Below are 26080 nucleotides of genomic sequence, written 5' to 3'. Positions count from 1 at the left end.
GTTAAAGCTACAATGAGTAGGATCTGATGTGATCTAGTGGTGGGGTGCACATTCCACTATGTCATCGCCCAATTTCGATCTTGTTTCCCTTCCCTTCCCTTCCATTTTCACTTCTTTGGACACGGGGATTCATACTCCCTTGCCTTCTCTTGTGATAAGCAATATACTGGTGCATCTCCAAAAAAAATTAGACTATCATCAAAAAGTTCTATATTTTTTGTCAGTTATTTCAAAAAGTTAGTTTTGTCTATTCTAGACTCATAAATTAAATGCTTCAATTTTTTTAAATTTAGATTTTTATAATTGCATCCTACAACTCAAAAATAGAAAAAAAACACACCTCAAAATATCAATATTTCATGTTTGTGTAACTTAGTACTGTATGTATGCAGTATATATCACCTTGAATCAGACAGACTGGTTGAGGACACAAATCCACAAGCATGGGGAAGACTTCTGACTTGGATCCATGATGTGATGCTCCCAGACCTGACCCGACCTTGCTCAAGAATCATTACAGCGTCTATACACATTTTTGTCACTAAGGCAGATGAGACTGGAGATGACTGGACTTTTTATCTGACTCTGTATTTGGACAAAAGTCTTGCAGGATGAAGAGCAGGTCTCTGCAGCATTGATCACTAGTCTTCCGGTGCACGCAAGGAGAGGTCACGGGCGACCTAATGCTGGAAGACGCGATGTCGATGACCATGGCAGCTGTTCACAATATTTCACATCATGTCCAGTACATGCCCAAACAAACAGCTGACAGATGAGGCTGCTTTTGTGCGTCCAAACTGCTGACCAAAAAATAATTAAATAAAAATAATGCATTTGCACCATGAAGTCTAGTCCTTGGAATACAGTGGTCCCTCGCTATAACGCGGTTCACCTTTCGCGGCCTCGCAGTTTCACGGATTTTTTTAGTCCAATTTTGCATGCTTTTTTTTTTTTTAACAGCGCATTGTGTTCTGCGTCCTCATCAAGCAGGCTGGTCGCGGCACCGGTCGACATCACCGCGAAGGGAGAGCACATGCACTGTGTTCTGCGTGTCTGTTTATAAGAATCTTCTCGCCCAGAAGAAAAAAGAGCGCCAACAACTACCCATAACTGTGTTCTTCACTCAGAAAAAAACACCTGCACCGATGTGTCACTCAGTGGACAAAGACGCGACAGCGGAGCGGCACCAGGACGAAGAGGCGTGGTCAGAAGGAACGGTGAAATATTGGTCAGTCGTTATTAATAATTTCTTATGTGTCCAACCTCGTAGGTTGATCGTTAAAATGAAATTCGTTAGTTCTAAAAGCCATCATAACTATTTATAGGAAAACGTTCTATTTTTATTTCTCAAACAAATGTTTGGGCCTGAAAACAGGTTTTGATCTTTGATTTCATTCTATAATACTGGACTTATTTTTCTACTAAGGTTTGAACTTTGAGTGTTTACACAGGAGAGAAAAGTGAGAAAATGTTAATGCCTGTTTGAGAAAAGTGTATAAAGTGTGTAGTGAGGGGTTTTACAGCCTTTAAATGTCTATAATAATTGTAAAAAATAACACTGACTACTTTGTGGATTTCACCTATTGAGGATTATTTTTAGAACATAACTCCCGCGATAAACCAAGGACCACTGTATATACAAAAGAAGCTGTGTAACCCTATGGACAGATTAGCTATAAATGAGTGCGACAAGCAGTAGGCGTTTATCGTTTGATGGGTGTTCCCACGGTGTGGCCAGCTCATAGATACTTGGCGTTACTGTGCACAATGTTTAATTATAAATTATAAAGGACGCAAAATCCTGACACTGTCACTACAGGTTTTTCCTCCATGCCAAATTTCTCTTGGTTTGTTTCAGTTCAACATTTTTCACCGTGAAGTTCCTGTATCACAAGTTAGCTTGCTAACATCTCTGAAAGATGTCTTGTAAATCACTTCACAGGTGTTGTCTGATTCCAAAAACAGTGTTTTTAGATTTAGAAAGATCTATTTCTTGCTTAGCTTTGGAAAAAATATGAGAAAGAAAAGCCAGAAATATTAGATTTATACAGAAACACAGCTGTTTCAGAGGGTTTTCTGCCAGAAACACACCGCCTCTTAATGACTACATAATGCCCACTCTGACTGAAAATAAATAGCAGCTTGTCACGTTGCCGTGTTGCTTGCTGTTGCTCGTAGCTAATCTAAGGGACAGCCTGTCAATGTCCGCGCTTTGCGCTCGCTCCAGCCCGTCACAAAAGTGATATATGTTTTTATGTATTTCCACGTGAGGACAGCAGGCAGACACACACCTCATGCAGGACAGTTGTAAGGTCATGTCATTCAAAACACGGTACGTGTTCCCCAGCTGTGGCGTCCAGGACCAAAGAGGGTTTTTAAGGGTAAAAATCACCAATAAATTTAATAGAGTTACACATTATTATCCCTCATATTTTTTGTTATTTTTATGATGAAAAAACTCCCATCAGTAACCAACCAACCAACTTTTTTCTTGTATAGCGCCAAATCACAACAAACAGCTGCCCCAAGGCGCTCCACATTGCAAGGCAAGGCCATACAATAATTATGAAACACAGTCTACGTCTAAAGCAACATAACCAGGGATGGTCCAGGGTCACCCGATCCAGCCTAACTATAAGCCTTAGCGAAAAGGAAAGTTTTAAGCCTAATCTTAAAAGTAGAGAGGGTATCTGTCTCCTGATCTGAATTGGGAGCTGGTTCCACAGGAGAGGAGCCTGAAAGCTGAAGGCTCTGCCTCCCATTCTACTCTTACAAACCCTAGGAACTACAAGTAAGCCCGCAGTCTGACAGCGAAGCGCTCTAATGGGGTAATATGGTACTACGAGGTCCCTAAGATAAGATGGGACCTGATTATTCAAAACCTTATAAGTAAGAAGAAGAATTTTAAATTCTATTCTAGCATTAACAGGAAGCCAATGAAGGGAGGCCAACACGGGTGAGCTATGCTCTCTCCTGCTAGTCCCCGTCAGTACTCTAGCTGCAGCATTCTGAACCAACTGAAGGCTTTTTAGGGAACTTTTAGGACAACCTGATAATAATGAATTACAATAGTCCAGCCTAGAGGAAATAAATGCATGAATTAGTTTTTCAGCATCACTCTGAGACAAGACCTTTCTGATTTTAGAAATATTGCGTAAATGCAAAAAGGCAGTCCTACATATTTGTTTAATATGCGCTTTGAATGACATATCCTGATCAAAAATAACTCCAAGATTTCTCACAGTATTACTAGAGATCAGGGAAATGCCATCCAGAGTAACGATCTGGTTAGACACCATGCTTCTAAGATTTGTGGGGCCAAGTACAATAACTTCAGTTTTATCTGAGTTTAAAAGCAGGAAATTAGAGGTCATCCATGTCTTTATGTCTGTAAGACAATCTTGCAGTTAGCTAATTGGTGCGTATCCTCTGGCTTCATGGATAGATAAAGCTGGGTATCATCTGCGTAACAATGAAAATTTAAGCAATACCGTCTAATAATACTGCCCAAGGGAAGCATGTATAAAGTGAATAAATTGGTCCTAGCACAGAACCTTGTGGAACTCCATAATTAACTTTAGTCTGTGAAGAAGATTCCCCATTTACATGAACAAACTGTAATCTATTAGACAAATATGATTCAAACCACCGCAGCGCAATGCCTTTAATACCTATGACATGCTCTAATCTCTGTAATAAAATTTTATGGTCAACAGTATCAAAAGCAGCACTGAGGTCCAACAGAACAAGCACAGAGATAAGTCCACTGTCCGAAGCCATAAGAAGATATTTGTAACCTTCACTAATGCTGTTTCTGTACTATGATGAATTCTAAACCTGACTGAAACTCTTCAAATAGACCATTCCTCTGCAGGTGATCAGTTAGCTGTTTACAACTACCCTCTCAAGAATCTTTGAGAGAAAAGGAAGGTTGGAGATTGGCCTATAATTAGCTAAGATAGCTGGGTCAAGTGATGGCTTTTTAAGTAATGGTTTAATTACTGCCACCTTAAAGGCCTGTGGTACATAACCAACTAACAAAGATAGATTGATCATATTTAAGATTGAAGCATTAAATAATGGTAGGACTTCCTTGAGCAGCCTGGCAGGAATGGGGTCTAATAAGCATGTTGATGGTTTGGATGAAGTAACTAATGAAAATAACTCAGACAGAACAATCGGAGAGAAAGAGTCTAACCAAATACCCGGCATCACTGAAAGCAGCCAAAGATAACGATACATCTTTGGGATGGTTATGAGTAATTTTTTCTCTAATAGTCAAAATTTTGTTAGCAAAGAAAGTCATGAAGTCATTACTAGTTAAAGTTAATGGAATACTCAGCTCAATAGAGCTCTGACTCTTTGTCAGCCTGGCTACAGTGCTGAAAAGAAACCTGGGGTTGTTCTTATTTTCTTCAATTAGTGATGAGTAGAAAGATGTCCTAGCTTCACGAAGGGCTTTCTTATAGAGCAACAAACTCTTTTTCCAGGCTAAGTGAAGATCTTCTAAATTAGTGAGACGCCATTTCCTCTCCAACTTACGGGTTATCAGCTTTAAGCTACGAGTTTGTGAGTTATACCACGGAGTCAGACACTTCTGATTTAAAGCTCTCTTTTTCAGAGGAGCTACAGCATCCAAAGTTGTCTTCAATGAGGATGTAAAACTATTGACAAGATACTCTAACTCCCTTACAGAGTTTAGGTAGCTACTCTGCTCTGTGTTGGTATATGACATTAGAGAACATAAAGAAGGAATCATATCCTTAAACCTAGTTACAGCGCTTTCTGAAAGACTTCTAGTGTAATGAAACTTATTCCCCACTGCAGGGTAGTCCATCAGGGTAAATGTAAATGTTATTAAAAAATGATCAGACAAAAGGGAGTTTTCAGGGAATACTGTTAAGTCTTCTATTTCCATACCATAAGTCAGAACAAGATCTAAAATATGATTAAAGTGGTGGGTGGACTCATTTACTTGAGCAAAGCCGATAGAGTCTAATAATAGATTAAATGCAGTGTTGAGGCTGTCATTCTCAGCATCTGTGTGGATGTTAAAATCGCCCACTATAATTATCTTATCTGAGCTAAGCACTAAGTCAGACAAAAGGTCTGAAAATTCACAGAGAAACTCACAGTAACGACCAGGTGGACGATAGATAATAACAAATAAAACTGGTTTTTGGGACTTCCAATTTGGATGGACAAGACTAAGAGACAAGCTTTCAAATGAATTAAAGCTCTGTCTAGGTTTTTGATTAATTAATAAGCTGGAATGGAAGATTGCTGCTAATCCTCCGCCCCGGCCCGTGCTACGAGCATTCTGACAGTTAGTGTGACTCGGGGGTGTTGACTCATTTAAACTAACATATTCATCCTGCTGTAACCAAGTTTCTGTTAGGCAGAATAAATCAATACGTTGATCAATTATTATATCATTTACCAACAGGGACTTAGAAGAAAGAGACCTAATGTTTAATAGACCACATTTAACTCACATTTAGTAAGCCATCGATCAGCTGTGAAGCTTTAACCAAATAAACTCTGAGATGTGGGCAAACCACATGACAATCACCTGCTCAGCCACTAATCACACATTCTAATTTAATGCTTATTTTCATACACAGCAAACTATTTTCCCCGCTCATCTTTAAGGTTCTTCCCTCCTGCTGCTGCTGCACAGACAATCAGAAAAAATTAGTCGATCCTTGACAATTCCCTGAGTTAAATAATCATTTAAGGAGCAGCACACGATCTCTTTCCTTGACATCTTCAACAATCTATTTCCTTATAAGGACCAGCAGAATATTCTCCAAGGCACCAGATTTGTTTTTGGTAACACATCATGAGGTAGCAAGGCTGAAGTCAGTGACAAGGACTCTCGTCTCTCGGAGCAACGACAGCGTTGTGCATAGACACACCAAAAATCAACCGCAAATGCAGGGTGAAGTCTTTCACACAAACGCATCTGACAAAAGCTAAAGAAGACGTGACACGGTCTTTCCAGGCAGAGGACCTGTCTTTTGTCGAGTCTTGCTCCAGCAGTTCCCCCAGTTTTTCTCTCAACCCTTCCTGAAATGATGTGACCAAGAACACAAACTGCACATTTCTTGTTACTGTTGTGTAATTACTGCGGCAGAGTTATGACATTTGAAACTTGACATTTGTTAAAAATGTTGAGTTGGCAAGTTTAATTTTCAAATTAATGTACATTTGTTTTCATCTTCATGGTTTGTTGGTCCATTTTACCCAAAAACAAGGTTTTTTTTTTTTTTTTACATGATAGCAACCCTGAAAGGAAGGTAGAGTTTTCCAAGTGTTTCTTATGACTGATGTGTGCACTTGCTGGTGACCAAGTGGTTAATGTGCTTGGTTTCAGTGTTGAAGGTTCTCGGTTCAAAACCCACCCCTGGCAACCCCGAGTGCAAACAGGGGAGCAGCCGAAGGGACTTAATGTACTTTCACTTATGACCGTGTTTCCACAAACATTTTTTCTTGCTTTCTCATCTTCATCACCAAACAGAGGTATTTGGTGATGAAGATACCTTTAAAGAAGGACAAAGTACCACATCCTTGGGTTCTGGTGCTTCATGTCTTACTTTCTCATTTTCAGACTGAGATGCTAACTGTTGATCTAAGGCACTGACAAATTGTTTTTGGTACTAGATTTTTCAGAAGATTCTTGGGGACCACTGGAATGATATGCCGAATGTATGATTACTTCAGAAGATGAAGATGAGGTGTACCATTTACATTGTGAGGGAACATCAGCTACAACATCCTGGTCATGTGGTGTGCTTCTCAAAAAACAATCCAGCATGCAGGTACCTCAGTGTTGAGGACCTCAGCAACTGGAAGGGGTCAAGGCCCAAGACCGTGGCCATGCTGCATATGACTGCAGCAGACAGACAGTTACTTTAAAGAAGTGGAGATGAACCAGTTGCCTGTCTGAATGATTGCAATCCAGGATCTAAGGTGGTTCCATAGTGTGGTTCCATTTGGAACAAGTATGGTTCCATTTCAGACAAGTGTGGTTCCATTTGGTGAGGCACTGCACCTAAGGATGCTCCCAGACCTGACCTGCTCTTCCATTTTTCACATTCAAAATCTGTACCATAATATTTTTTTCCTGAATAATTTTCTCTAATCAGACACACAGAAACTGTGCTCCTGCTCATTTATTATTCCAACATAAACTTCTTTTATTAACATTTATCCACTCTGTGATGGCTTTACGGCTCCAGGGCTGCACCACTTTCTGCTTTGAGTATCACAGTTTTACTCCACTGTTATAGGGCACAGATGGAAGTTCTTCTCTCAGCCTGACTGGTGTGTTGTCGTGTGACCACCTTGAGGTTCCCCTGGCAGTGTAACAACAAATCTCACCAAAATAACTGCAGCTGCCTGCGCTCGTTCCTCTGCTGTGTAACTATCCGAGAGGCTGAACCACACAAGCAAAGACATACACACGCCAAACGTTGAAGAAAAAGGCAGAAATCCTGAGTGGGTGGCTGGGCTCCAGCCTGTCCACTGCTCATCTGAGCAGCTCATCTACACCCCGGCCAAACTGTCAAAATGACAGACAAGGTACATTACCCTGATGTATTGTCCTCTTGTGCTGCAACATCTGTTCTCCTCCAGACATAATGGATGACTCTGTGCCTGAATTGTGTTGTTTCAGCAGGTGCCCACTGGAAATTGATTTGATTAAGGAGAATACCAGCTGAGACCACACATGGATGTTGTGACCTGTATGTAAGAAGGTCAGTACTTGAATCGCATTTGATGACAGCCAGCCAAAACCTTTACACAACAGCCCTGAAGTTTCAATGTATAACACATCTCTAAATACAAAGGCAATGTTTATCTCCCAGCTCACCTTTGAATCCCATATAAAACACATTTGTAAAACCTCATTTTTCACCTTCGTAAGATAGCTAAACTAACGCTCTCCCTTTCCGATTCCAAAAAGCTCATCCACGTCTTTGTCTCCTCCAGGCTGGATGCCTGCAACGCACTTCTCATTGGGATTCCTGGCAAGAATATACAAAGACTTCAGTATGTCCAGAACAGTGCCACCAGGGTCCTGATAAGAGTGTGTAAGAATGAATACATCACTCCCATCCTCCGCTCACTTCACTGGCTACCATTTCTGCCCAGATCACATACAAATTTCATTGCTTACTTTTCACTGTTTATACGGTTAAAACCCCATCCTACCTCACAGAACTCCTCATCCCTCACTGTCCTGCATGTTCTCTTCACTCCTCCAACACTACCTTTTCTCACTCCCAAGACTCATCACGCACCACAGGAGACCATGTGTTCTTCTGCGCAGACCCTCAACTGTGGAATGCCCTGCTCCTCATCTGAGGGCTCCACAGACCGTGGAATAGGGCTGTGCAATTAACCGAATTTCGATCGCGATATCGATATTTGTATCAACGATCTCCAAACTCGTATAATCGAGTGAAACGATTTAAGGGCCTTTCATCAGGCCAATCCGTCAACGTGTCCCAAGACGCATGACGTCAGACGCGTCGCTTCGGACGCGGCAAGGGGGCGGGATTGCTACGTCACACTCTGGCTGTTTCCACAACCTGAAAAAGGGTCAGCGATCGCCTTCTTGAATTTACGTCGCCTGAACCACAAAAAAGCTTTAAAAAACAGCAGAAGAACGATTCTCCCTATCACCCTGCTGGGAGAAGCTTTTTTTCAGCTACTTTTCGGAGTGACGCCAACCGAGGTAGGACTGACGACTTGGTGGGATATCGATCGAACCGCGACAGCGAGCCAATCCGCACGGAGAAGCCGGCCTTCAGGCATCATTCCTGGGCAGAGCGAGGCAGGCAGCCGGGGTGATGGAGCAAACCCACTCAGTCCGAAATCTCCACTTTTTGGATATATGCGAAGTCCCAGTTTGCCCAACGAAGTTTAGTTCTGCAGCTTTATCAAGGTGAGAATAATGTAAAAATAAAACATGACATTACTGAACTGCTGTGAAAGTTTAATGATCGGCTAACGTTAGCTTAGCCTTTTAGCACAGTTGATCTGAGTGAACGCTTTAATTTGTAAATGGTTCAGTCTTTTTTATTTTTTACCAAATAAAGCTACAGCTTTTTTCAGACACCACAAAAGCTTAACTTTAAATAACTTATTTTTTTCAGGCGTTTTTTTCCATCATTTTTCCCCCGTTTTTTTTTTCCCTTTTTTTATATATATAAACTGTTTAGTGTTTCTTTATATTTAAAGAAATATTTTTATTTGTCCTAGTCAGGAACATTTGCAGTGCAGACAACCAAACTTCCATTGATGAGCTGAACACAATGTCCAGTTGAAAGAAAACATCTCTGCTCTTCAAAATAAGTGTCTTCAGCAACACCACCAGAGTTCAAAGCTGCAGAAGAGACCTTCATCTGGTCCCGAGAACTCAGCATAACATCACCTGCTTCTAAATAAAAGGCTCTTTCAACAGCAACTATTTTATTATTTTAAAAAAAAAGCTGTTTCATTTTATATTTTAACAATAAATGAACGGATAAATTTCTCCAAAAGGAGATAAGGAGACGTGGTCAAGGAAATGATGACAAAAACACAAACTAATGAACATAAATTGAACCAAAAACAATGCAGCCGCACTACGTCCTAGTAGCACAAGTCAGGGAGATGCCCAAAGACACTGACCAACTGGTCACGCTCGAGGTTTCACGCTCGTCAGCACACTTCCTGAGGTACGTTAGATTTTGTGACTAACAGTTATACAGTCAGTAAATGTGGTGTCCCTCACACCTTATTGTATTGAGCTGTTTGTTAGTCATGTATCAGCTTCCACTGCAGTGGAGTTTTTGTGAACTGATTGTTCCATGCCTGCAGGTTGGGAAGCTGATCAGTAATCAAGCCAGGAAGTGTTTGCTGTTTGTACACCTTTAAGTGTTCTGTGTGTAGAGTGTGGACTCACATAATGGTTCCTTCTTTCACAGACTCGGTTGTTGCGGCCACCTGGGGGGTTGTCAGCGGGGTCCTTGGGTCCGAAACAGCTTCTGGCTCCGGACCGTTAGCGCTGCTGGGAGCGCACCACGCCAGGCCGCACCTTTTTGTTATTATATTATCACTGTTATGTATTAAATTCAGTTAGCCTTTGAACCGTGCTCTGCTTATTTCATACTGGGTCCTTCAACGCTGGTCGGTTCTCCGAGCTGCGTCCGACACATAAACAGTAGTCTCTGGCCAAACATCACGGACCCAGCGGTAGCAGAGACGGTAACGCGCCGGGAAGGCGGCAGCAGACGTCAGTGGTTATCCGGATCAGTTGCGGGCTCTCCGCCCGGAAGGTGCGTGTTTGAGACCCATTACTGGATACTGATTTGTGCTCTCTTGCAGCCGTGTTCCTGTGTTTGTGCCTTATCCGTGGGTCGTGGTGGAGTGTGACTGGCGACGGCTTTCGCGTCACACTCCGACACGGATAAGAGGTTTAACCGGGAGCGTGCAAGAGTGCGTTTGTAATGGGTTCACGCGCACGGCGGAGCTCTGTTAGCACGGGTCGCTGGGCTTCCTGTGTTACAGTCGTAGCCCCGTTTCCCCGGACAAAGGTAACTACTGCGTCTGTTGTATCAGCTCCGGCGTTATTTAGTTGAGCACATTTTGGTTGTGTGTTGCACTCAGCTGCGCACATAAAAGCAGCTCGTTTGTTTTTTCTGTCGCCAAAGGGGTTTTTCATTTTTTGCACTCTGGTTCCCCCTTGTGGTGACTGAATCACGTTACCGTCAAGCTCTTGAGTAGGAACAGGTGTGTTCCATTTGGTTGAGCTTGACGGTATAACTCACTGATTTGTTTTGTGTTAGTTCATTTTGTGTGGGTGTTTTTTGAGTTGGTTTTTGTGTGGGATTTTATTTTTTTGTTGTCCACTATTTGTCTGGGGTTGTGACCCTGCAGCCTGTCTGACAAAGAACAAAAAAAACAAAAAAAAAGGACCCAAACAACAGTGTGTTGGTCTGTTTGTTTTTTCTTTTATTTCTTTTTGTTTCACATCCCCAGGGTTAGATGGAACGGTCCCCCTGGGGGGTGATGGGGTGGTACTTGGGTTGTTTTTTCTCTTTGTTTTTTGTTATGCCCTCTCTTCTCCTCTGACTCCAGCCGGGTGTGCCGTAGTGTCGGCATTGCTGGAGGGGTGCAGTTAGGTTGTGCTGGGCGTTTCCCAGGTAGCCTCTGCACCCGGGAGGGGAGGGGGGGGGTTTGGGGTATCTTTTTGTTTTCCCCCCCCAGTTTCCGCCCTCAGGGTTTGACTGTGGTGTCCTCTGGGGGGGAAAGGGCGTTGGGTCCATCTAGCCGTGGATGGCCGGGGCTGGGTCCATTGGTCATGAGGGGAGGCGTCTCCTGGGGTTGACGAGTGGTCCTCTGGGAGGCGCTGGTAGTCCCCGTGGGTGACGTTGGATCCCAGAGGGCCTCGGCCGTGGTTATTACTCCTGGAGCTGGCGGGTGGCCCTCTGGGGGGTGTTGGTCCCTACGTGTCGTTTGGGGGGAGGAGGGGGGGTATTTTGGCATTTTGTTTGTGAGCTCAAGTTTGGGTTTTCTTTTCTCCCCTTCCCTGGGGTTTGATGGAACGGTCCTCTGGGGGGGGGGGGGAGGGGGGTATTTTGGCATTTTTGTTTGTGAGCTCAAGTTTGGGTGGTTTTTCTTTTCTCCCCTTCCCTAGGGTTGATGGAACGGTCCTCTGGGGGGGGGGGGGGTTTAGTATTTTTGTTTGTAGGCTTGGGTTTGGGTTGTTTTTCCTTTCTCCCCTTCCCTGGGGTTTGATGGGACGGTCCCCTGGGGAGGGGGGGGGTGTTTTGGTTGTTTTGTTTTGACTAATCACACATGTTTGGATAAAGGCTGACCGCACAGGTGTAAGAACTCCTGGCCACACCTGTGCTAAGAGACTGTCAGAAACAAGGGCAAAGATGCAGCCAGTTCAACCAGTCTGTTGGAGGATGAACGCAGACGCGGTTTTCCAGCCATGGTCCCTGGAGGGGGGTGTTTCTCCTGGGCCAGGTGTGTGTGGTCGCCGGGAGGCTTCCGTGAGGGTGGGGTACTGTTATATGCTGGGGGGCCTGGCTGCCGGTTTGTTTCTGTTTTTTGGTTTTCCTCCCAGGTGGCTTGCGTTTGGGACTGAGTGGCTGTGTTGCTGAGGCTGTCAGGACCTCACCCTGATCACCTGCGACTCGTCAGGACTCACAGCTGTGGTGCATCTGGATGGATTGGAACATGTTGGCATTTAAGACTGGAGTGCACAGTGTGTATTTGCCAGAGACTCGACCTTGTGACCAGACGGGTGAGCTCGTCGTCTCGGGAGCCATCTCATCAGCAGCGGATGCTGAGAACGTCCAGGTTTGATGCACAGTCTGTGAAAGAGGAGGGGGTGAGGTTTCACGCTCGTCAGCACACTTCCTGAGGTACGTTAGATTTTGTGACTAACATTTATACAGTCAGTAAATGTGGTGTCCCTCACACCTTATTGTATTGAGCTGTTTGTTAGTCATGTATCAGCTTCCACTGCAGTGGAGTTTTGTGAACTGATTGTTCCATGCCTGCAGGTTGGGAAGCTGATTAGTAATCAAGCCAGGAAGTGTTTGCTGTTTGTACACCTTTAAGTGTTCTGTGTGTAGAGTGTGGACTCACATAATGGTTCCTTCTTTCACAGACTCGGTTGTTGCGGCCACCTGGGGGGTGTCGGCGGGGTCCTTGGGTCCGAAACAGCTTCTGGCTCCGGACCGTTAGCGCTGCTGGGAGCGCACCACGCCAGGCCGCACCTTTTTGTTATTATATTATCACTGTTATGTATTAAATTCAGTTAGCCTTTGAACCGTGCTCTGCTTATTTCATACTGGGTCCTTCAAACGCTGGTCGGTTCTCCGAGCTGCGTCCGACACATAACAAATCTTTTAAAAAGGGTCTTAAAACTCTGCTTTTTACCCAGTGGTTTAATTTTTACTTCCCCTATTGTTTTAATTATTTTTTTCTCTCTGTTTTAATCGATCTTTCTTTTTAATTACTGTAGCACTTTGACATTTATTGCAAATGTAAAGTGCATTATAAATTAAATTTATTATTATATACATGTGCAAGAACAGATACTAATATTTTAAGCATTAGCCCCACGGGCCACCAAACCCCATAAATTTGGCGACCAGAGTACGTTTTTGGTGTCCCAATGGCCAACTTATCGAAATACAATTAAGAAAAGGCAATTTTACACATAAGAGGAGGGCCCAGGGTATATAGGGAGAAGGATGCTGAGGATAGAGTCACCAGGGAGGAGGAGAAGAGGGAGTCCAAATAGGAGATTTATGGACGTGTTGAGGGAGGACATGCAGGTGGTTGGTGTCACAGAAGGAAGACACAGAGGACAGGGTGAGATGGAAACGACTGACCTGCTGTGATGACCCACAACAAGATCAGCCAAAAGAAGAAGAAGATTATTATCACTGTCTTTAAGCCTTTATTATATAGAGAATGAGTGTGGCTCTAAAAAAAAAAAATCTTTGATTCACATTTAGCACTGGGAACAACTTAACCTCTAACCTTTCACAAGGCACCACTCTGATTTCTTAGTGGACATGCTGAAGTTTGTTTCTTTGGATTTTAATTCAGTGGCTTACATCCTTTTGCTCTGGGGAAGTCCATAATAAAGTCCGTGGAACTAGAAAAGCTCTCACAGATGAGACATGCACTTGATTCTTCTCCCAGAAACCTCTGAGGGGAATCTAATTGAAGAGATCAAGAGGAAAGTTGAAGGGGTCATGGGATGCAACCTTCATATCTCCATCGAAAATTACAGACTGTCAAGAGAAAAAACAATGGACAAAAGAGTCTTAAAATAACCTCATTGCACAAACTGTTCAGACTCCAGATGTGACTCTGAGTACAACTTCAACAAAGAAGGAAAAGGGAATTCCTTAACCCAAAGCAAATAATAACACAACAGGATATCAGGCATAATAGTGGTGAGTGTGGCGGGAAGGAGGGAAGACAGATGTGTGCGTGAACAGCCGGCGACTAAATCAAGACAAAGATGAAGCAAAGGAAGCCAAAATTTCCTCCCCAATGCTGGCATGTTCAGATCTATATATGGAAATAACCTTCATCCTCCAATCACGGCACCGTAATCACAGCGAGCAGAGCGCAAATATCTCAGCACCACTCAGATAAGATATCAAAGAAAACGCAGCTTAATCTCAAACCTCTTTAATTGTCACATTAAAACAACACTGACCTTCATGTGGCTGCAAAAAACTGCGAGGTTTATGGTGTCTGATGCAATAAACCAAAGTAATTGGAAACGTTTATAGGCTAGTGATGCACCGTGGAATGCAAGCACAATAATATGGAATATTTTATTATCCTGTATTAGAAACACAAACTAGCTTTGCATTCACTGCTTTTTATGTTCTTTTTGCACATTTTGATTTGCCAAGAAGATTCGGCGCCAACGTTTACAGCTCTGAAATTCCAGAATTTGAGTTTTAAGTTGAAAGTCAACACTTCAATTTCCAGTAAAATATACTTTTACACAGCTATGCTCCAATAAATTAGTCATTGTCAGTATTAACTAAATATTTCTTTCTGTTTTGTAGACAATTTTACTGACTTAATTTGTCACCGTCGACTGCAGACAACAATAGACGCATTAATGTCAACTGCGTTAAAAGCTCCCCTGGCAGCTTCAACTATCCAAAATCAGCTCAAGCCCACCAGCAGAGCTATTTCTGTGAGCGAGCCACATGCTTCCGTGTATAAACTAGTTCTGATGTCAGCTCGCAATGCAGCTGCCAAAACAATTATTACACCCTGATGTATTCAGCTCCACTAACCTGTGATGGGCTGTCGTCTTCTACCGATCACAAACGTAAGATGCTTTCACAGCTAATGATTTGTTTGGTCTGACCCACGGACAAAAATGGTATAATCCTGCTTTTTTTTTTTTTTTTTACCTTGATTCAGTTTTCTTTCATGTTGCAATAATTCTAAATGGACTAAAGTGTGTCAGATAAAGCTTAATATCTGCACAATGTCCCCTCACTGGTCAAGCAGGCTGTTTAATGTTCCGGGCTCGTGTCCTATCCAAGCGTTAAGCGTCAATGGTTTCAGATGAAGCCCTACTGGAAGAAGAAAAAGGTGCAGTTCTTTGACTGGCCACTTGAATATGGCTCCAAAACTAAGCAGTTCCCATTGAAGTCCATGTTAAAATGTCTAACTTTAGCGTAGAAATAAAAATGCTTACAACGTGGTACAAAAAACAGTTTTCGTCTCAATAGATAGTTTCCTCTTCCATGACAATTGTACGGTGGTGAATTTTTTTCCTCTCACTTCTTACTTTAAGACATTTTAAGTCATAAAGTTTTGTGTAATTGGGGGTGTGGTCAGCTTGAGGAACAGCAGCTGAGCCGAGGGACTCTCCCTCTCATAACATCGGTAACTCCATGTCCACTCAATTCGGCTGCTAGCTGTTGTGGAGCCCGTGTATGTCCTTTTAAGGATTTTATTACAAACACCTGGAATAATATGGTTTGTTCTGTGGTGAAACATCCTAATGGAACATCTAAGTCCTTTTGAGTCAATCTCTCGCATTTAATGTTGTATGTCAATGGCGGTAGCACTTTTAGCAGTTATATGTAGCCTGATCCATTAGGTTCTTTTAATGTATAATTAGTGAGAAAATAAGCAGCTCATAACATTTAATGTTCACACCAAACAAAACCGTTATTAGAACCACCACACAGTCCCCAAAAATATGATTTAATAAACACCCAAACTGAGGTTAGCCTGTTAGCTTAGATGGTTGAGAATCGAAGAGAGGCTGTATTCAGGCTTCTTTCATCAAACAGAACCACCCACGTGCCACCCATGCAACCAGTCTGCCCATTCTCCTCGGACCTCTGACATCAACAAGGCATTTTCGTGCAGACAACTGTCACTCACTGGATGTCTTCTCTTATTCGGACCATTCTCTGCAAACTGTAGAGATGGTTGTGAAAATCCCAGGAGATCAGCAGGTTCTGAAATACTCAGACCAGCCCGTCTGGCACCAACAACCATGCCACGTTAAAAGTCACTTAAATACTCTTTCTTCCCGATTCTGATGTTTGGTTTGAACTTCAGCAAGTCATCTTCACCACGCCTAGACCCCTAAATGCATTGAGTTGCTGTTATGTGATTGGCTGATTAGCTATTTGTGTGAACATGTAACTGAACAGGAGAACCTAATAAAGTGGCTGGTGAGTGTACAGCTTATGGTCATAACAGCAGCCTCAGCAATCAGAGAAAATGCAAAGCTACTGCTAGCCTCAACATTTTCTTCTTCCTGTCTTTCTTTTTTAATGTGCCACTGTACTGGGCAGCATGGTGGATTAACGGTTAGCACTGTTGCCCCATAGCAAGAAGGTCATGGGATCGATTCCCATCTGTGGCCTTTCTGTGTGGAGTTTGCATGTTCTCCTTGTGTTTGCGTGGGTTCCCTCCGGGTGCTCAATCTTCCACCCACATCCAAAAGACATGCAGGTTAGGTGGATTGGCAACTTTAAATTGTCCGTAGGTGTATGTGCAGTTGTGAATGTGTTTGTTTGTCTATATGACTGGTGTCCCAGCTCATGCCCTAGGACTGCTGGGATAGGCTCCAGCCCCCTGTGACCCTTTGAGTAAGCAGTTGACAATGGATGAGAGTGAGTGACACTGTACTACGAGACAATCAGCCCATCCCTACCTGTTGAAAGTAACCACCTATCTGCTGTAGCCAGGTGAAGCACCAGCATCACCTTGGCCTTCTCCAACTGCTGGAGTCTTCAAGACTAAGGCAACTATGTCCTGGATCATGCAGAAAAACACACCACATGTCCAAAATATGTAAACTGACACTCCCTCAAAATGCAAGTGATACTCCTCATTGTAGTCTCCCTAAATAACTGCTTGTTTGCCACAAAGTCATTCCAGCGGTACCCAAGGATCCTCAGAAGAGACCTGGTATCAAAGCTACAATGAGTAGGATCTGATGTGATCTAGTGGTGGGGGTGCACATTCCACTATGTCATCGCCCAATTTCGATCTTGTTTCCCTTCCCTTCCCTTCCATTTTCACTTCTTTGGACACGGGGATTCATACTCCCTTGCCTTCTCTTGTGATAAGCAATATACTGGTGCATCTCCAAAAAAAATTAGACTATCATCAAAAAGTTCTATATTTTTTGTCAGTTATTTCAAAAAGTTAGTTTTGTCTATTCTAGACTCATAAATTAAATGCTTCAATTTTTTTAAATTTAGATTTTTATAATTGCATCCTACAACTCAAAAAATAGAAAAAAAAACACACCTCAAAATATCAGAATATTTCATGTTTGTGTAACTTAGTACTGTATGTATGCAGTATATATCACCTTGAATCAGACAGACTGGTTGAGGACACAAATCCACAAGCATGGGGAAGACTTCTGACTTGGATCCATGATGTGAACCTCCCAGACCTGACCCGACCTTGCTCAAGAATCATTACAGCGTCTATACACATTTTTGTCACTAAGGCAGATGAGACTGGAGATGACTGGACTTTTTATCTGACTCTGTATTTGGACAAAAGTCTTGCAGGATGAAGAGCAGGTCTCTGCAGCATTGATCACTAGTCTTCCGGTGCACGCAAGGAGAGGTCACGGGCGACCTAATGCTGGAAGACGCGATGTCGATGACAATGGCAGCTGTTCACAATATTTCACATCATGTCCAGTACATGCCCAAACAAACAGCTGACAGATGAGGCTGCTTTTGTGCGTCCAAACTGCTGACCAAAAAAATAATTAAATAAATAAATAATGCATTTGCATCAACATGAAGTCTAGTCCTTGGAATACAGTGGTCCCTCGCTATAACGCGGTTCACCTTTCGCGGCCTCGCAGTTTCACAGATTTTTTTAGTCCAATTTTGCATGCTTTTTTTTTTTTAACAGCGCATTGTGTTCTGCGTCCTCATCAAGCAGGCTGGTCGCGGCACCGGTCGACATCACCGCGAAGGGAGAGCACATGCACTGTGTTCTGCGTGTCTGTTTATAAGAATCTTCTCGCCCAGAAGAAAAAAGAGCGCCAACAACTACCCATAACTGTGTTCTTCACTCAGAAAAAAACACCTGCACCGATGTGTCACTCAGTGGAAAAAGACATGACAGCGGAGCGGCACCAGGACGAAGAGGCGTGATCAGAAGGAACGGTGAAATATTGGTCAGTCGTTATTAATAATTTCTTATGTGTCCAACCTCGTAGGTTGATCGTTAAAATGAAATTCGTTAGTTCTAAAAGCCATCATAACTATTTATAGGAAAACGTTCTATTTTTATTTCTCAAACAAATGTTTGGGCCTGAAAACAGGTTTTGATCTTTGATTTCATTCTATAATACTGGACTTATTTTTCTACTAAGGTTTGAACTTTGAGTGTTTACACAGGAGAGAAAAGTGAGAAAATGTTAATGCCTGTTTGAGAAAAGTGTATAAAGTGTGTAGTGAGGGGTTTTACAGCCTTTAAATGTCTATAATAATTGTAAAAAAATAACACTGACTACTTTGTGGATTTCACCTATTGAGGATTATTTTTAGAACATAACTCCCGCGATAAACCAGGGACCACTGTATAATACAAAAGAAGCTGTGTAACCCTATGGACAGATTAGTTATAAATGAGTGCGACAAGCAGTAGGCGTTTATCGTTTGATGGGTGTTCCCACGGTGTGGCCAGCTCATAGATACTTGGCGTTACTGTGCACAATGTTTAATTATAAATTATAAAGGATGCAAAATCCTGACACTGTCACTACAGGTTTTTCCTCCATGCCAAATTTCTCTTGGTTTGTTTCAGTTCAACATTTTTCACCGTGAAGTTCCTGTATCACAAGTTAGCTTGCTAACATCTCTGAAAGATGTCTTGTAAATCACTTCACAGGTGTTGTCTGATTCCAAAAACAGTGTTTTTAGATTTAGAAAGATCTATTTCTTGCTTAGCCTGATCCATTAGGTTCTTTTAATGTATAATTAGTGAGAAAATAAGCAGCTCATAACATTTAATGTTCACACCAAACAAAACCGTTATTAGAACCACCACACAATCCCCAAAAATATGATTTAATAAACACCCAAACTGAGGTTAGCCTGTTAGCTTAGATGGTTGAGAATCGAAGAGAGGCTGTATTCAGGCTTCTTTCATCAAACAGAACCACCCACGTGCCACCCATGCAACCAGTCTGCCCATTCTCCTCGGACCTCTGACATCAACAAGGCATTTTCGTGCACACAACTGTCACTCACTGGATGTCTTCTCTTATTCGGACCATTCTCTGCAAACTGTAGAGATGGTTGTGAAAATCCCAGGAGATCAGCAGGTTCTGAAATACTCAGACCAGCCCGTCTGGCACCAACAACCATGCCACGTTAAAAGTCACTTAAATACTCTTTCTTCCCGATTCTGATGTTTGGTTTGAACTTCAGCAAGTCATCTTCACCACGCCTAGACCCCTAAATGCATTGAGTTGCTGTTATGTGATTGGCTGATTAGCTATTTGTGTGAACATGTAACTGAACAGGAGAACCTAATAAAGTGGCTGGTGAGTGTACAGCTTGTGGTCATAACAGCAGCCTCAGCAATCAGAGAAAATGCAAAGCTACTGCTAGCCTCAACATTTTCTTCTTCCTGTCTTTCTTTTTTAATGTGCCACTGTACTGGGCAGCATGGTGGATTAACGGTTAGCACTGTTGCCCCATAGCAAGAAGGTCATGGGATCGATTCCCATCTGTGGCCTTTCTGTGTGGAGTTTGCATGTTCTCCTTGTGTTTGCGTGGGTTCCCTCCGGGTGCTCAATCTTCCTCCCACATCCAAAAGACATGCAGGTTAGGTGGATTGGCAACTTTAAATTGTCCGTAGGTGTATGTGCAGTTGTGAATGTGTTTGTTTGTCTATATGACTGGTGTCCCAGCTCATGCCCTAGGACTGCTGGGATAGGCTCCAGCCCCCTGTGACCCTTTGAGCAAGCAGTTGACAATGGATGAGAGTGAGTGACACTGTACTACGAGACAATCAGCCCATCCCTACCTGTTGAAAGTAACCACCTATCTGCTGTAGCCAGGTGAAGCACCAGCATCACCTTGGCCTTCTCCAACTGCTGGAGTCTTCAAGACTAAGGCATCTATGTCCTGGATCATGCAGAAAAACACACCACATGTCCAAAATATGTAAACTGACACTCCCTCAAAATGCAAGTGATACTCCTCATTGTAGTCTCCCTAAATAACTGCTTGTTTGCCACAAAGTCATTCCAGCGGTACCCAAGGATCCTCAGAAGAGACCTGGTATCAAAGACATCCCGTTGTTGCTTTTGGTCACTTCTAGTTGTCTCAGTCTCACAGCCATGCAGTAAAACAGGAAGCACCTGGTCCCTAAGGACTTGGACCTTGGTTCTCGTGCAAAACAGCTTGATGCAAAAAACAAAAATTTACATTTTATAAATGCTCTGGGAGATAATGGACTAGTGGTTAAAGGGGTGGGCTTGAGACCAGGGGATCCGTAGTTCAAATCCCTGTTAGACTGAAAAATCACTAACAGCCCTTGACCAAGGCCCTTAATCTCAAAGTTGCTCCTGGTGAGCAGTTGAGCACCTTACACAGCAACACGCTGGCATCTGTGTGCGCTCGTATGAATGTAAGACATCATTGTACAGCACTTTGAGCTTCTGATTCAGATGGGAAAGTGCTATATAAATGCACCGACAAATAAGCTGTTCTGTTGTCTGTCTTGATTCCTGCCTACACCGTTACTCTTTTTACTGTACAGTGGAACATAATGATGCTCCTCCATATAAATGAAGTTTACAAAAAAAACAAAGGGAGCCGGAGCTGAACGGAATGCAAAACAGTTGGGGGCTCTTGATATCTGCAACAGCTTTCAATGTTTGATGTTCTTTCTTTCATGCATCTCAGTGCGCTCTCACCTCTGCCACTGCTTGATAGGATAAAAGAGGAGAGGAGGTGTTTATGTTTCACAGGAAAAAAAAGAGGAATGCGGTATTATGACCAGACTTCGCCAGCGAGGAGTGACAAGAGGGAGGAACAGGATGTGAAGACATCATCAAAAAGGTCTCTGGCACCGCAGGAACAATTTCAGATTTTAGTTCCAGACCTGTAGTTCTAACACTAGGGTGTGGAAGAAGGTTTCATTCATACATCATCTTGTTCTCCATCTTTTCTTGCATGTGCCTGATGGACTTTGGTTCTCTACCTCCGTTTCCTCTCTATTATGTTTCTCCTTCCTTGTTGTTTAACTTTACATTCAACTCATGATATGCCTCCTTAGCTTTTCCCACCTCTCTTTTGACCTTACGTCATATCTTCTTGTACTTCTGATGACTTTCTTGATCTCTTTGCCCGTCCCAGTTGTTTCTTGGCAACCTCTTTTGTCTTATAATTTCCTGTACTTCCTCATTACACCACCAAGTCTCCTCGTCTTCCTTCCTTTGTCCAGATGTCACACCCATTCCATTCTTAGCCATCTCTCTATCTGCGTCTGCAGTGGTTGTCCAGTCTTCCAGCATTTCTTCACCACCACCCAGTACCCATCTCACATCCTTCCTGAATTACACACAATAGCCTTCAACTTCTATCCAATTCTTGGTTTGGTCCTAAATTTCCACCACCCAATGCTGCCTTGCTCTACTCTCCCATGTCAACACCTTACAGTTAGGGAATAACCCCATTGTGTCTGATGATTTGCGGACGTTCATGCTGTTATACGGTCGCAAATCCAGCATGAACGTTCGCAAATCATCAGACACAAGGGGGTTATTCCCATTCAAATCCAATTCAATCATTTGCACAGTTTATTTTTTTGTAGGTAATTTGGTCGGTGAGGCTTACCATCGAGGTAGCGTCGCTCCAACAGCAATCAGGGCACAGAGTAATCCATCAAATGTGAAAATCCATCAAATGTGAAATGGTAATTCTGTATCAGAATCCACATCAATACTTTCGTATGGTATATTAAATTCACTAATTTCGGCATCGTCGTCAGTACGTGACTTTCTCTCGCTCCCAGCTGACAGCGCCATTACTGACATCTGCGTAGCAGTGCACAAAGCTGGTCAGGGCGCGGAGTAATACATTAAATGTGAAATAGTCTAATATTTTGCAACCTTACACCAGATATTATACAATCTGAAATATCACACAATTAACCAATCAGATTTGCGGAAAAAAAATGGAATTGGATTAGAATCTCCATTGTCTTTCAGGTTGCATCTCCTGCAAGTTAGACAGTCCATGTCTGTGCATCTTTATCTGCTCTTAACCATCATCCTATCTTCCTTATCCTTCTTAAAATAAGTATGCACCACACCTATTTCTGAAATTTTTGGAAAATCCATCACCATCTGCCCTTCTACATTCCTCTGCAAGGATCAGGTTTACAAAAGATTGATTGTGTAAATATACTTTAACTGGAATCATGTCCATTCCTTCAATACTTTGGTCCCTATAGTGCACCAGGTGCAAAGTAGCACATAGTACAGTGCAAGTGTCTGATAGTTTCCAACCAATGCAGATATCATTTTCTTGCTCTTGTTGAAGTACCAGATGAACTTGTGCTCATCTCTGTGCCCGTGGGTGTGCCAGTCTTAAAACTGTGTGTGGTCAGGCGGTATTGGTGCATTGCTGTCATAAGGCAACACAATTAGATCTTAGATTAACAAAAACCTGCACAATATTCAGTTATGCTTTACATAAGCAGGTTTACGATGCACACAGAGATGTTCATCAGTACTCATCCTCCTTATCACACATCAAACAAAAAAGTTAAAGTGAACAGGGAAAAAACTAAAAGTGAAAAATAAAAGTAAAATCTAATGGGAAAATGTACAACTTTAATAACTGGTTTGTTCCACAATGTTACATTTGGTTTTATTCCTCCCTGAGTTTGCAGGCAGGGAACAGCAAGATGGCACTGGACAATGGGAGAGTATAATAGCAGCCCTGATGGGATACTGACCAGTTGTGGTGGTCAGAGGAAGAGGTGTTGCAGGAATGAGGTGCTCAAATGTTTCACCTCAGGGAGCTTTGGTGGATGACTGCTGCTCCCATAACTGAGCTGCTCACCCATGAACCTTTTCTTCACCTGAAAACCTCTCACTTCAGTCACCTACTGAGTGTGCCATCTGAATAGCTATGTGCCACATTCAAACACACTCTTTTCTTAAAGGCAATTACATTATGCATAAAACACACCAATGATTCATTAATTAAGTGAATAAGCACAGCTCCTTTGTGCTCTGTGCCTTATGCTGTGGTCAGCTTATGCACTGTTTAAATAGTGCTGTGGAACTGGACGTGCCCCAATAGCACTTGCAGTACACGGTTTAGACATAGAATACAGATGGACAAGATAGGCCCTTCGCTCCTTTATATGTCTTGAACAATCCAGAGATATTTTTGTTTCGCAGTTGCAAAAGTCTTTATGTGGCCATCAATAACAAACCTTTTCCAGATCAGTGAAACTGTTATAATAAACTGTTGCAATCCTTTCAGGGGAAAGGACAACCTCAGCTAGCTTTGCTGGATAAAGGAGTAAACATTACTTATGCTAAATTACATCTTTGCAGTACTTGACGTGATTGTGATTGTGTGTTTGCGACCAGGGAATTCCCTACAGGAATCACATGGTTCCTGCACGGTAAAAGTTGAGTTTCTCTGAAAAGAGTGAGGAGATTAACTTTTTCACATTTCCCAAGTAAACTGAGTCATAAACCTCGAGGCTTTCACAACTATTTCAAGTAAATGTGACACATTCTTTTTACAGTGTCATCCAGATCATTCTGAGTGAAGCTGTGCTTAACTTAGGTCCAAAATGTTATTGTGAAAGGAAGTTCTGTCCACACATATCTTACAGTTACAGCCTCGGGTCTTCTTGAATATGATGCCACACGTTTGGTGCACCTATCTATGGGCAGTTTTGTTCATTCCTCTTTGCAGCACCTCTCAAGCTCCATCAGGTTGGATGGGGAGCGTCGGTGCACAGACATTTTCAGATCTCTCCAGAGATGTTCAATCAGATTCAGGTCTGGGCTCTGGCTGGGCCACTCAAGAACATTCACAGAGTTGTCCTGAAGCCACTTCGTTGATATCTTGACTGTGTCCTTTGGGTCACTGTCCTGCTGAAAGATGAACTGTCGCCCCAGTCTGAGGTCAAGAGCGCTCTGGAGCAGGTTTTCATCCAGGATGTCTCTCTACATTGCTGCATTCATCTTTCCCTCAATCCTGACTAGTCTCCCAGTTCCTGCCGCTGTAAAACATCCCCACAGCATGATGCTGCCACCACCATGCTTCACTGTAGAGATGGTGCCTGGTTTCCTCGAAAAATGGCACCTGGTGTTCAATCTTTGTCTCATCAGACCAGAGTAATTTTGTTTCTCATGGTCTGAGAGTCCTTCAGGTCCCTTTTGGCAAACTCCAGGTGGGCTGCCATGTGCCTTTTACTAAGGAGTGGCTTCTGTCTGGCCACTCTACCATACAGGCCTGATTGGTGGATTGCTGCAGAGATGGCTGTCCTTCTGGAAGGTTCTCCTCTCTCCACAGAGGAATGCTGCAGCTCTGACTAAGGCCCTTCTCTCCTGATCACTCAGTTTAGATGGGTGTCCAGCTGTAGAAAGAGTCCTGGTGGATCCCAACATCTTCCATTTACAGATGATGGAGGCCACTGTGCTCACTGGGACCTTCAAACCAGCAGAAACATTTCTGTATCCTTCCCCAGATTTGTGCCTTGAGACAATCCTGTCTCCGTGGTCTACAGACAATTCCTTTGACTTCATGCTTGGTTTGTGCTCTGACATGCACTGTAAACTCTGGAACCTTATATGTTTACAGATGTGTGCCTTTCTAAATCATGTCCAATCAACTGAATTTATCCCAGGTGGACTCCAATTAAGCTGTAGAAACATCTCAAGGATGATCACTGGAAACAGGATGCACCTGAGCTCAATTTTGAGCTTCATGGCAAAGGCTGTGGATGCTTTACATGGGATTTTTTTTTAATAAATTTGCAAAAATCTCAAAAAAAAAAAAAAAAAAACCTTTTTTCACATTGTCATTATGGTGTAGTTAGTGTGTGTAGAATTTTGAGGTAATATAAACAAATATGGAAAAAGTGCAGCACTGTGAATACTTACTGGACGCACTGTAAGCACATGCAAAAACATATAGATGTATACGCTGGACATGCATCAATTTGGGACAAAGTGGGAGAGGAGGAAAGTTTGGAGGGTTAGCGGGAAAAAAGAAATTGCTGGATTTACTGGTTCCTTACTTGTGCTCCCAGAGATCACTGGAGGCCATGGTGTACTTCCACCCTCTCCACTGGGAAGATCTTTGGTGGCATAAACATAAGAACAATGACATGATCAATGTACAGGTTCAAGGTCAGGAAAAAAACAGGCTTTGTTCAAGGAATATAAAATAAATCATCTACAAAATACATCTACAAAAGTCCCGGATGGCTTAAGAATTTAAGGAATCCATAACGAAAAGCATAATTTCATAAATTAAGGTCTATTATGACTACAGTCTGTAAACATATGGCCTGTCAACCCCACCTCCTGAAGCTTCATCAGCTGCAAAGTCCTCATCGTCATCCAGCAAAATCTGAGATGTCTTATCATTTTTATCTGCCTCCAAGTCTTCTGGCACAGGGACTTCTCCCCATACTTTTGAGCTCTGAGTCACCTGCAGCAAACATAGAAAGACAGACATTTATATGTGTTGAAGACGTTGCAGCAGTTACACCGACTGCTCCACAGGCCCTGGAAGGGTGGAGTAAAACAAGCACTTAAATGGTCAATGGACTGCATTTATAGAGCGCGTTTCCATCTGCATCAGACACTCAAAGCACTTTACAATAATGCCTCACATTCACCCCGATGTGAGGGTGCTACCATACAAGGTGCTCACTACACACCGGGAGCAACTAGGGGATTAAGGACCTTGTTCAAGGGCCCTTAGTGATTTTCCAGTCAGGCTGGGATTTGAACCGAGGATCCTCTGGTCTC

At 42.8% G+C, this 26080-nt stretch overlaps 1 protein-coding gene and 1 long non-coding RNA gene across 2 annotated transcripts in view; one reads left to right on the top strand and one right to left on the bottom strand.

The window, feature by feature from the left end:
* The window catches only part of hspg2 (heparan sulfate proteoglycan 2), a 294827-nt gene that overhangs the window by 190396 nt on the left and 78351 nt on the right, over positions 1-26080 (bottom strand). The window contains 2 exon segments of the mRNA XM_034173084.1: positions 25342-25401; positions 25628-25757. Of these exon segments, the coding sequence (XP_034028975.1) occupies positions 25342-25401; positions 25628-25757 (190 nt within the window).
* Positions 9558-13385, top strand: LOC117512848. The gene is made up of 3 exons (XR_004561393.1): positions 9558-9568; positions 11171-11174; positions 13246-13385. It is a non-coding gene; the product is annotated as an uncharacterized LOC117512848 (long non-coding RNA).

This window comes from Thalassophryne amazonica, chromosome 6, assembly GCF_902500255.1.
Source record: "Thalassophryne amazonica chromosome 6, fThaAma1.1, whole genome shotgun sequence".
In the NCBI taxonomy this organism is placed as follows: domain Eukaryota; kingdom Metazoa; phylum Chordata; class Actinopteri; order Batrachoidiformes; family Batrachoididae; genus Thalassophryne; species Thalassophryne amazonica.
The sequence above is the reverse complement of the archived record's forward strand: the minus strand, read 5'-3'. Positions and strand labels throughout refer to the sequence as shown.